General features: G+C 40.3%; 1 protein-coding gene across 8 annotated transcripts in view; it reads right to left on the reverse strand.

Moving 5' to 3' along the window:
• The window catches only part of LOC135519255 (nck-associated protein 1), a 55,831-nt gene that overhangs the window by 30,803 nt on the left and 12,851 nt on the right, over nucleotides 1-12,177 (reverse strand). For 5 of the 8 annotated variants that reach the window (XM_064944391.1, XM_064944389.1, XM_064944387.1 and 2 more), the window contains 9 exons: nucleotides 7,008-7,100; nucleotides 5,373-5,429; nucleotides 3,395-3,537; nucleotides 3,010-3,100; nucleotides 2,615-2,752; nucleotides 2,369-2,417; nucleotides 1,811-1,967; nucleotides 1,592-1,648; nucleotides 1,386-1,482 (listed from right to left, as the gene is read on the reverse strand). In XM_064944391.1, the coding sequence (XP_064800463.1) occupies nucleotides 1,386-1,482; nucleotides 1,592-1,648; nucleotides 1,811-1,967; nucleotides 2,369-2,417; nucleotides 2,615-2,752; nucleotides 3,010-3,100; nucleotides 3,395-3,537; nucleotides 5,373-5,429; nucleotides 7,008-7,100 (882 nt within the window). The remainder of the gene's footprint in view (nucleotides 1-1,385; nucleotides 1,483-1,591; nucleotides 1,649-1,810; nucleotides 1,968-2,368; nucleotides 2,418-2,614; nucleotides 2,753-3,009; nucleotides 3,101-3,394; nucleotides 3,538-5,372; nucleotides 5,430-7,007; nucleotides 7,101-12,177) is intronic. The other 3 variants (XM_064944388.1, XM_064944386.1, XM_064944392.1) reach the window with 1 other exon arrangement.

A 12,177-nucleotide genomic window follows, 5' to 3' on the forward strand; every position in this document is an offset into this window, starting at 1 on the left:
CTCTCAAAATTACAAATTGTTCATAGAGAACATCAAAATTGGATGTTCTGAGTCCATGTCAATGCTCAACTCATATCTGAATAAAACATTTTTGTGTATCTGGCCATTTAATTGTGAATCTATCGAGTGAGGAGTGCAGTCTAGCAATGGTTCTGCAAAGTTAGCAAATAATAGACGCAAATTACATACTTACTCATGATATACCTCGGCCGGTTACGACAGAGCCTGGGCGCGAACCCAGAGTCTCTGGTGGCACAGCTGGCGCTGCAGTACAGCGCCCTTAACCACTGCGCCCTTAACCACTGCGCCACCCGGGAGGCCAGGATAATGTTAATGTTGCATTGATTAGATAGTACCTGGGAGATGTGATGTCTGATACTTGGGAGAGGTGTTTATGACAGTTTGTGGTGGAACACGTGAAAATGGTATCTATTTTCAGAGTTGTTTGGCGTGCTACTCAATAGGTGGACCTGTTGGAGACCCCTGGTCTAATGTAACATTATCATAACTAGAGAGCAGTAGTGTGGTATCTTAGGGCCCAGTAATCTAGCAGGTGTATCTCACTGATCATCCCTAAAGCCAACACCTCATTTGGCCGCCTTTCGTTCCAGTTCTCTGCTGCCTGTGACTGGAACGAATTGCAAAAATCGCTGAAGTTGGAGACTTTTATCTCACTCACCAATTTCAAACATCTGCTATCTGAGCAGCTAACCGATCGCTGCAGCTGTACATAGTCTATCGGTAAATAGCCCACCCAATTTTACCTACCTCATCCCCATACTGTTTTCATTTATTTACTTTTCTGCTCTTTTGCACACCAATATCTCTACCTGTACATGACCATCTGATCATTTATCACTCCAGTGATAATCTGCAAAATTGTAATTATTCGCCTACCTCCTCATGCCTTTTGCACACAATGTATATAGACTCTCTTTTTTTCTACTGTACTATTGACTTGTTAATTGTTTACTCCATGTGTAACTCTGTGTTGTCTGTTCACACTGCTATGCTTTATCTTGGCCAGGTCGCAGTTGCAAATGAGAACTTGTTCTCAACTAGCCTACCTGGTTAAATAAAGGTGAAATAAAATAAATTAAATAAAACCCTGCCCGACTCGTGTCCGCTACATTAGTCTTATGTAACATTATCATGTTAACACAACTAGAGTGCAGTCGCGCAGCAGGGTAGGTGAAGAGCCGTCATTAAGTGGCAACACTCCTTGCAGGAGTCACACATACAAATCTTCCCACTTAAGACTGGGGTTCAATCCCTGTGTCCACCCTTCCCACTGTTTCTCCCACCTGCCGTACCCCCATCTGATTTCCATACTGTCTAAATAAAAAAAAGTGTCAAAATATCAAAATAGAGCACTAGTGCAGTACCTTAGGCCCCAGTAGCCCTGGCTGGTCAGATAGGACTGTGGCCAGCTCCTTCAGGGCAGATCTCAGGAACTTGCGTCTTTCTCTGTGCATCAAACCTCTGTAACAAAACAAAAACAAATCGGCAACAATTTCATAATGAGAGGATACTGTGACAAATACCATATAAAACCTCTTGGTGCAATAAGATGCATTTATGAGGCACTTACGCATGTGACAGAGCTTGTTCTTTGCACTCTTTGATGTCATTCACACGCTTGTTGTAGCTATGAAATGAAAAGGGAGAATAGTTAACATACTTACTCACACACACACTTAACAGCTGTATGGGAATATGCTCAAACTGTACCCATTGACCAAGCTTTTCAGTCCAGGATTAGGCTTAATCTGTCTTCAGGAAACTAGCTCAGAAAGTTAGTGTCTCTCACCCGCGGATGTTGATGAACAGGTCCTCAGCAGCCTTGTGGATGTGGAACACCTCGTCTCTGAAGAGACAGAGGCAGGTGCTGCTCTGAAGAGCCAGCTTCCACAGGCTCAGAGCTGCCTGATCACTGTTCAGGACCCCGTGACATAAAATGAAGCCAACTGACAATCAAAAGTTAGAGTCAGATAGAAAGTTAGAGGCACAGAAATATGATTTTGAACAGTATTTGTGCAGAATGAGAATATTTCAACTGATTTATATGTTTTAAAGTGTTGTATGACTTCACAAGCCTGTAACCTGAACAATGAATTACAATTAAAAACGATCACGCTCCCCCTTCCCTCCAATGGTATAAACCTATTAAATCAATTAGATCAGACTCCACTCTATGCACACATCCAGGCTGCATCACATCCGGCAGTGATTGGGAGTCCCATAGCACGGCGCACAATTGGCCCAGCGTCGTCCGGGTTTGGCCGGGGTAGGCCGTCATGGTAAATAAGAATTAGTTCTTAACTGATCTGCCTATTTAAATAAAGGTTAAATAAAAACAAACACTTACAAACTATCCACTTCTCCATGGCGTCCAGGGACAAGTATTCACAGGGCATCTAGAACAAATCAGAATCATAGGTAAATGCACATGCCTGTGAGCAGAAAATGGTGTGATTTGAGAGATGTGGCACTAGCAACACCATAGTAATGGGTTAAACTCCCGCGGGGATGACATTACTGTACACACCCACTGTACTGTACACATCCCTTTGGATCAAAACTAAGTGGAATATGCTATATATTGTGTTCTCACTGTGTCTGACTGGGCTGGGTTGAGCATGGTGCTGGGTGCACTGATGAGACTGAGTAGCTGTGCGTTCCTCCACTGGTCAGCAGACAGGTTTCTCCTGGGGTACACCATCTGGAGGGAGAGCAGGGCGTCTGACAACGACTACAGGGGAGGGAGGAGAGAGAGATATATTGGTTTATGACAGTTAATAATAACTTTCATGAACAAGCATTAATCAACTATTTATACATTTATAAAACTGTATAAGCAATATATGCATACATAATCATTGCTTAAGCATCAAAGTTATTGTAAAGTGTAACCGAAAGTTATATTATAAATTGTAACCAATGTTTTCATTGTCAGTGCTCAGGAAAAGAACATAAAATGTTGAGAAACAGGTGACACTTTATATTCACCTTCCCATGGGGAACAAACTCCTCCATCATCTTTTTCAGCGGGTTCTCGTAGTCAACAATCATCTGTCCCAGCCTCGGGTACTCTCGATCACTAAATAAAAAAATAAATACAAATAAAGATGTTGTTGACATTGGTAGTTCTCAGGTGTATCTAAACTAGTTCTAAACTAGGTCTGTAACTTCCATACAATATTTTAAGAATGCATTTTTATATTACTGCGTGATTTTAATATACGGCCACTGTCAATTGGTATAACAGTACATTAGCATTGTGTTAAAGTATGATCTTAATATTATTTTACAGGGATGGTGCAAATGCAGATTGACAATTTCAGAGATGAGCCAGAGAAAGGACATAGACAGGAAGAGACACCACCCTACATACCTTGATCCATGTGTCATTTCATGGGCGTAGTTGTAGAGGCCAATGATAGCTTTCCTCTCTTCAATCCGAGACAATAGCATCATTAGGTTAGTGTAGGTCACTACTAAGTCAAGGTAGTTCTTGGTCAGGTCAAAGTTTACAGTCTGTAAAAAAGAGATATGGGAACAAAAATAGAATCTACATCCAAACTATTAAATCTGAACCTAAAAACATTTCAATCTACACTGGCTTCAGAAAGTATTCACACACCTTAATTTTTTCCACATTTTGTTGTGTTACACCTGAATTAAAAATGGATTAACTGTAGATATTTATGTCACTGGCCTACACACAATAGCCCATAATGTCAAAGGGGAATTATGTTTTTAGAAATGTTTGAGTCAATAAGTATTCAACCTCTGTTATGGCAAGCCTAAAGTTCAGGAGTAAAAATGTGCTTAAAAAAAGTTGCATAATAAGTTGCATGGACTCTGTGTGCAATTATAGTTTTTAACATGACTACCTCATCTCTGTGCCCTACACATTCAATTATCTGTAAAGTCCCTCAGTCGAGCAGTGAATTTCAAACACAGATTCAACCAGAAAGACCAGGTAGGTTTTCCAATGCCTCGCAAAGAAGGACACCTATTGGTTGATGGGTAAAAATAAAAAAAGCAGACATTGAATATCCCTTAGAGCATGGTGAAGCTATTAATTACACTTTGTATGGTGTATTAATACACCCAGTCACTATAATGATACAGGCATCCTTCCTAACTCAGTTGCCAGAGAGGAAGGAAACCGCTCAGGGATTTCACCACGAGGCCAATGGTGGCTTTAAAACAGTTACAGAGTTTAATGGCTATGATAGGAAAAAAAATGAGAATGGATCAACAACATTATAGTTACTCCTCAATACTAAACTAATTGACAGAGTGAAAAGAAAGATTCCTCTACAGAATACAAATATTCCAAAACATGCATCCTGTTTGCAACAAGCCACTAAAGTATTACTGACAGAATTTGGCAAAGCAATTCACTTTTTGTCCAGAACACAAACTGTTATGTTTGGGGCAAATCCAAAATAACACATTACTGAGTTCCACTCTACATATTTTCAAGCATTGTGGTGGCTGCATGATGTTATGGGTATGCTTGTAATCATTAAGAACTGGGGAGTTTTTCAGGATAAAAAATAAACGGAATGGAGCTAAGCACAGGCAAAATCCCAGAGAAAAACCTGGTTCAGTCTGCTTTCCATCAGACACTGGGAGATTAATTCACTTTTCAGCAGGACAATAACCTAAAACACAAGGCCAAATCTACACTGAGTTGCTTACCAAGAAAACAGTGAATGTTCCTGAGTGGATGAGTTACAGTTTTGACTTAAATCTACTTGAAAATCTATATCAAGACCTGAAAATAGTTGTCAATGATCAGCATTCAATTTGACAGAGCTTGAAGAATTTTGAAAAGAACAATGGGCAAATGTTGCACAATCCAAGTGTGGAAAGCTCTTAAGAGACTTACATAGAAAGACAAAGATGTAATCACGGCCAAAGATGCTTCTACAAAGTATTGACTTCTGGGTGTGAAAACTTAAATTAGATATTTTTGTATTTCATTTTCAATACATTTGCTAAAATTTCTAAAAACATGTTTTCCCTTTGTCATTATGGGGTATTGTGTGTAGATTGGTGAGAATTATACTCAATTTTGAATCCAGGCTGTAACACAATAACATGTGAATTAGGTCAAGGCGTATGAATACTTTCTGAAGGCAAGAGTTCAGGTGGGCCTCCGCTTAAGCAAACAAAGGAAAGGAGGGGTGCTAAACAACAAAGACAAAAATCATGAAAATGGCTTACCAAGAAAAACTTCCAAAAGGACTAATTCTACTTTCTGAGGGCAGTATATGAAATATAATCTTTGAGAAAACATTTGAGAAAGCATCCTGTAATTAAATGCTATGTACAGGTCAATGTGCCTTTTAACTTACAATATCAAAGAAGACTTGGCAAGCATCGATAGTGTTCAGTAGCTCACAGACATGGTCCTGGAAGGAGAGAAAGATATTAGACGGATGTACATTTCACAGTATAGTAACTTGATGATAAGTAACTATTATTTGTGATGGATTATCATTATACATGTACAGTCAGGGTTGAGGATAGGATAAAGTAATCCTTCTCACCCCCCCCCCCACCTTAAATGATTTAGATGCACTATTGTAAAGTGGCTGTTCCACTGGATGTCAGAAGGTGAATTCACCAATTTGTAAGTCGCTCTGGATAAGAGCGTCTGCTAAATGACGTAAATGTAATGTAAATGAGTAGTAACGTAACTGTAATCTGTAACGTTACCAGCTAAAATATTGTAATCAGATTACAGATACTTTTGAAAAACTAGATGATTACTTCCGAGGATTACTTTTAAATTCAGAAAGAATGTTTGCTCAATGACACTCAAATCAGCATTGAAAAAAGGCAAGCTTGTTCCACCTGAGTGAGTCTGACCATAAATCAGAGACCACTATGGTGACACACCAAATGTGTAGTTGGATCGCGGGAAAAGAGCAGGACGTGGCTTTTGTAGGCTACAGTCCAACACGTCTTCCAATGGTGCGACTGCTGTCGGCATCCAAAGATTATCCAACTTGAATAAACACTTGCGAGGTAAAGATGACAGCAGTGGTATAGTCTATGGCGATACGGATATCACTTATTACTGATATCTACATAGCGCATTGATGTGAATCACACTGCTGCTCTCTCATTTAGCTATTTGCGCCTTACGAATTGTGGTTGTTGTGGATTGCTGTTCACGTACCTAATTTTAATAATAATGGTTGAATTCAACAAGTTCAAGCTGCCTATAAATCATTGTTTTTGAAACCAGTGGCTTTTATTGCTCAATCTAATTCATGCTGCTAACAAACAAACAAAATCCATAGGTCTAATGGACACATGCTAAAACTCACACACTTTTGATAGACTTAAAAGGGCAATCTGTAGTTGCTACATCCATATTTGGACGTATAAATATATATCTATATATCCATTGATTCTTGAAGAATATAACTTATAAATGCCTCATGAGCTTAATTCAACTGTCACACACTACATGAGAACCCAAAATGTAAACAAACACTGTATAGTCTCATAACATGGTTAAAACAATTTTGATATCATGGATGGTCAGTCCTTGCATCCATAGCTATGTCTATTAATCTGAGAGTGGTTTATTTCTCCAGGCCCATCCCTCAGCTTTTCACCAAAATAGAGACAGGGAGACCGTTATGCTATAGTTTCCTCTGTGGATTTGCCCTTTAAACATTCCATGAGCGTAGCATATGTTTTTCAAATCGAATCAATGAGCCCAATCAGTCCTCCATGACAACAAAAATCATAAACAACAGTGTAGGGCTGGCCAATAAGTCCTTCGTTGTGGGTTTATGCTCAGGTAAAACAAGTTGGCTAATCGATACTTCCATATTTCCAGGTCCTATTCTTGGAGATCAAGCGATATAACATTTATTGGAATGACTGGAATTCTGATAGACTTTGGTTTTTAATGTTAAGATATAAGATATTCTCTTTTTTCACTACATTGAATGATGCTTAGTTGCACATACCTTAAATTCCATCACATCTACGAATGTGAAGTAATACAACGCTAAATTCTTAAGGATTTCAGACTTCTCTTTTTGTAGTTGTGCAAGCTGTTGCTGTAGAAGTAAAGAAAAACATGGTTGTAAACTGAAACATTTTGTTTTTATATTCAAGTTCAACTTTACAGGACACACAAAGCTTCATGGTATGGATAATGAATGATGAGCACAGTAAAATAGGCTGATGGAATCTGGTAGTATGGTGGTAACATCTTATACTTCATCATGAATTTGTTCCCATTGCCATCTGTGCTTGGTAGTGCATGTTTTCTCTGGATAGTGTAAGTGGGCTCAATCTGTTAGCATCCCTTGATATCCTGAGAAATACTACCAAGGATATCACACAACGGGTCAGGGTGACATTTTGACAACTCAAAAACGTAGAGCTCTAAGCAAAAAACGTTATTATTCCAAAATACTCATGTTGCGCTTGATAACTTCTCTGCATTTTAGCACTGTCACAATGGGGCCTTTATTTAGCCAATGATAGCCTCTCACAAACCAAATGTGAAGTCATGTTGGCTGGATTGTTATCTTTGGTGTGCATCCCAATTGGCACCCTATTCCTATTCCCTATTCCTTATGTAGAGCGCTTATTTTGACCAGGGCCAATAGGGCTCTGGTTAAAAGTACAGCACTATATTGAGAATAGGGTGCCATTTGTTAGACAGCCCTGGTCTCTTTCCCTACAACATAAATGTTACTTATTCTATTTTTCAAACAAAAACCTAACAAAATTTTACCTAACAGTTAACTGTTACCTAGCAGTATAGAAACACTTGAATGATCTTGAGGTGTGAAAGATGATAAAAACATGAATCATTAGCAATATTACTTAAACAAGAATCTACTACATAGAAAATAAGAGAACATGCAAAACATAGAAAAAAGTCATAGGCTGCGGATCTGACTTTGATGGACCCTTCTTCCCGACAGCTAAAAGTCCTAAGCTTCTGCGCATGTGCGGGATTCTGTACTTCACACTCAGTCTCTGCTCTACTCATAGACAACCTCCTTTCACATGTCTACTGTCAATTATGAATGATAATTCATTCAAGTTTTACCAGTGAAACATCCACGCAGCAGCTGAATACCAATGCAAGTTATGCACTTAGATCTTCTTGAGGTATAGCATTGTTTAGAAGCAGAACAGTGTTGTGTTGTTTTGAATTACAGTGCATTCGGGAAGTATTCCTACACCTTGACATTTTTTCACAATTTGTTAAGTTACAGCTTAATTCGAAAATGGATTAAATTACTTTTCTCCCTCATCAACCTACACACAATACCCCATAATGACAAAGCGAAAACAGCGTAAGAACTGTTTGCAAATTTATTACAAAAAACAGAAATACCTTATTTAAATACCTTATTTACATAAGTATTCAGACCCTTTGCTATGCGACTCGAAATTGAGCTCAGGTGTATCCTGTTTCCATCCTTGAGATGTTTCTACAACTTGATTGGAGTCCCCCTGTGGTAAATTCAATTGATTAGACATGATTTGGAAAGGCACACACCTGACTATATACAGGTAAACATGTGCCATCATCATTGCTTTGCACAAAAAGGGTTTCACAGGCAAGGATATTGCTGCAAGTAAGATTGCACCTAAATCAACCATTTATCGGATCATCAAGAACTTCAAGGAGAGCGGTTCAATTGTTGTGAAGATTGCTTCAGGGCGCCCAAGAAATTCCAGCAAGCACCAGGACCGTCATCTAAAGTTGATTCAGCTGCGGGATCGGGGCACCACCCGTACAGAGCTTGCTCAGGAATGGCAGCAGGCAGGTGTGAGTGCATCTACACGCACAGTGAGGCGAAGACTTTTGGAGGATGGCCGGGTGTCAAGAAGGGCAGCAAAGATGCCACTTTTCTCCAGGAAAAACATCAGGGATGTCATCATCCTTGAGATGTTTCTACAACTTGATTGGAGTCCCCCTGTGGTAAATTCAATTGATTGGACATGATTTGGAAAGGCACACACCTGACTATATACAGGTAAACATGTGCCATCATCATTGCTTTGCACAAAAAGGGTTTCACAGGCAAGGATATTGCTGCAAGTAAGATTGCACCTAAATCAACCATTTATCGGATCATCAAGAACTTCAAGGAGAGCGGTTCAATTGTTGTGAAGATTGCTTCAGGGCGCCCAAGAAATTCCAGCAAGCACCAGGACCGTCATCTAAAGTTGATTCAGCTGCGGGATCGGGGCACCACCCGTACAGAGCTTGCTCAGGAATGGCAGCAGGCAGGTGTGAGTGCATCTACACGCACAGTGAGGCGAAGACTTTTGGAGGATGGCCGGGTGTCAAGAAGGGCAGCAAAGATGCCACTTTTCTCCAGGAAAAACATCAGGGACAGACTGATATTCTGCAAAAGGTACAGGAATTAGACTGCTGAGGACTGGGGTAAAGTCATTTTCTCTGATGAATCCCCTTTCCGATTGTTTGGGGCATCCAGAAAAAAGCTTGTCCGGAGAAGACAATGTGAGCGCTACCATCAGTCCTGTGTCATGCAATTTGCAAACATTTCTTAACCTGTTTTCGCTTTGTCATTATCGGGTATTGTGTGTAGATTGATGAGGGAGAAAAGTAATTTAATCAATTTTCGAATTAAGCTGTAACTTAACAAAAGCATCCTGAGACCATTCATGTGTGGGGTTGCTTCTCAGCCAAGGGAGTGGGCTCACTCACAATTTTGCCGAAGAACACAGCCATGAATAAAGAATGGTACCAACACATCCTCCGAGAACTTCTCCCAACCATCAAGGAACAGTTTGGTGACGAACAATGCCTTTACCAGCATGATGGAGCACCTTGCCATAAAGCAAAAGTGATAACTAATTAGCTCGCGGAACAAAACATCGATATTTTGGGTCCATGGCCAGGAAACTCCCCAGACCTTAATCTAATTGAGAACTTGTGGTCAATCCTCAAGAGGCGGGTGGACAAACAAAAACCCACAAATTCTGACAAACTACAAGCATTGATTATGCAAGAATGGGCTGCCATCAATCAGGATGTGGCCCAGAAGATAATTGACCACATGCCAGGGCGGATTGCGGTTGAGGTTTTGAAAAAGAAGGGTCAACACTGCAAATATTGACTCTTTGCATCAACTTCATGTAATTGTCAATAAAAGCGTTTGACACTTATGAAATGCTTGTAATTATACTTCAGTATTCCATAGTAACATCTGACAAAAAATATCTAAAGACACTGAAGCAGCAAACTTTGTGGAAATTAATATTTGTCTCATTCTCAAAACTTTTGGCCACGACTGTAAGTTCCCACAGTTGACAGAGCATGTCAGTGCAAAATCCAAGCAATAAGGTCGAAGGAATTGTCCCTAGAGCACCGAGACAGGATTGTGTCAAGGCACAGATCTGGGGAAGGTTACCAAATCATTTCCACATAGTGGCCTCCATCATTCTTAAATGGAAGAAGTTTGGAACCACCAAGACTCATAGAGCTGGCCGCCCGGCCAAACTGAGCAATCGAGGGAGAAGGGCATTGGTCAGCGAGGTGACCAAGAACCCGATGGTCACTCTGACAGAGCTCTAGAGTTCTTCTGTGGAAGGACAACCATCTCTGCAGACGGAAGCCACTCCTCAGTAAAAGGCACATGACAGCCCAATTTGGCAGCATTTCAAACTCATAAAAAGACACACCCTCGTCCACTTAGCCTCACCTTATGCCCTTGGGGGACTCCCCGTCACCATCTTGGACGTTGGTCCAAATGATTAGCCAAACAAGGGGAGTTTGCAAAGTAAGCCCCTCAGCCCTTGTTTTTGATCTAGTTTGCGAATGTACAATTATGTTCACTTCAGGGCCTGAAACGCCCCATAATTAATTTTGCACTGATTGTACATTCGCTGAGAAAAGTCAGCCGAGATTTTAAACTTCAACGTGACTATGGATAAGTCAACATACAAGTGTAAGTAAAAACGAATGTAAAAAGGTTAGAAATTGTGCACATGACGGCACAAACACGTCTCGTAAACGTCTCGTAATCTTTTGGAAATTGTAGAAAACATTTTTCTTCTTCAGATGTTTCAGCTAGGCAGGCTAAGGTTAGTTATCTAATTAATTTGCGAGCTATCATACAGTAGGCATATATTATTAACTATATAGTTAATATAAGTAGACATGCAATCATAATTGACTGTAGCGCATATAAAGCACCCACAAGCTAAGGGCGTCTGAAAACACAATCATCGCGGGATGAACGAGCGACGAATTTCCAGGCAAGGGCGATCCATTTAAAAATAATTCCTTCCTCCGTCGCCCTGCAAGTGTATACTCGTCAGACGTCATGATATGTCATCCGAAGTGTTCACTTAATTTGAGGACTGAGGGGATTGGGTGTGTCTTTTATGTGTTTGGAATGTAGCCTTGGAGTTTGCCAAAAGGCACCTAAAGGACTATCAGACCATGAGAAACAAGATTCTATGGTCTGATGAAACCAAGATTGATTTTTTGGGCCTGAATGTCAAATGTCAAGTCTGGAGGAAACCAGACCAGCATGGTGGTGGCAGCATCATGCTGTGGGGATGTTTTTCAGCGGTAGGGACTGGGAGACTAGTCGGGATTGAGGGAAAGATAAACGGAGCAAAGACCAGAGAGATCCTTGATGAAAACCTGCACCAGAGCGCTCAGGACCTCAGACGGGGGTGGATGTTCAAATTCCAACAAGACAACGACCCTAAGCACAGCCAAGACAATGCAGGAGTGACTTCGGGACAAGTCTCTGAATGTCCTTGAGTGGCCCAGCCAGAGCCCAGACTTGAACATCTCTGGAAAGACCTGGAAATATCTGTGCAGCAACACTCCCCATCCCCATGTGTAGATTGAGGAGGGAAAAAACTATTTAATCAATTTTAGAATAAGGCTGTAACTTAACAAAATGTGGAAAAAGTTAAAGGGTCTGAATACTTTCCGAATGCAGTGAGCAAATTTTATAGCAGATGGTGTTAACACACTATAGCATGGCCTACCTGTGTTGAGTTTTGGTCACATGAGTGAAAAATGCAACGATTTGCTAAATCATCCTAAAATCTCATAAGAAATTACCGTGTTGTTTTTGTCTTACAGTAATGTTATACTATTATAGTCAGTTTTGTTATGTA

The sequence above is a fragment of the Oncorhynchus masou genome, chromosome 29 (genome assembly GCF_036934945.1).
Source record: "Oncorhynchus masou masou isolate Uvic2021 chromosome 29, UVic_Omas_1.1, whole genome shotgun sequence".
Lineage (NCBI taxonomy): Eukaryota > Metazoa > Chordata > Actinopteri > Salmoniformes > Salmonidae > Oncorhynchus > Oncorhynchus masou.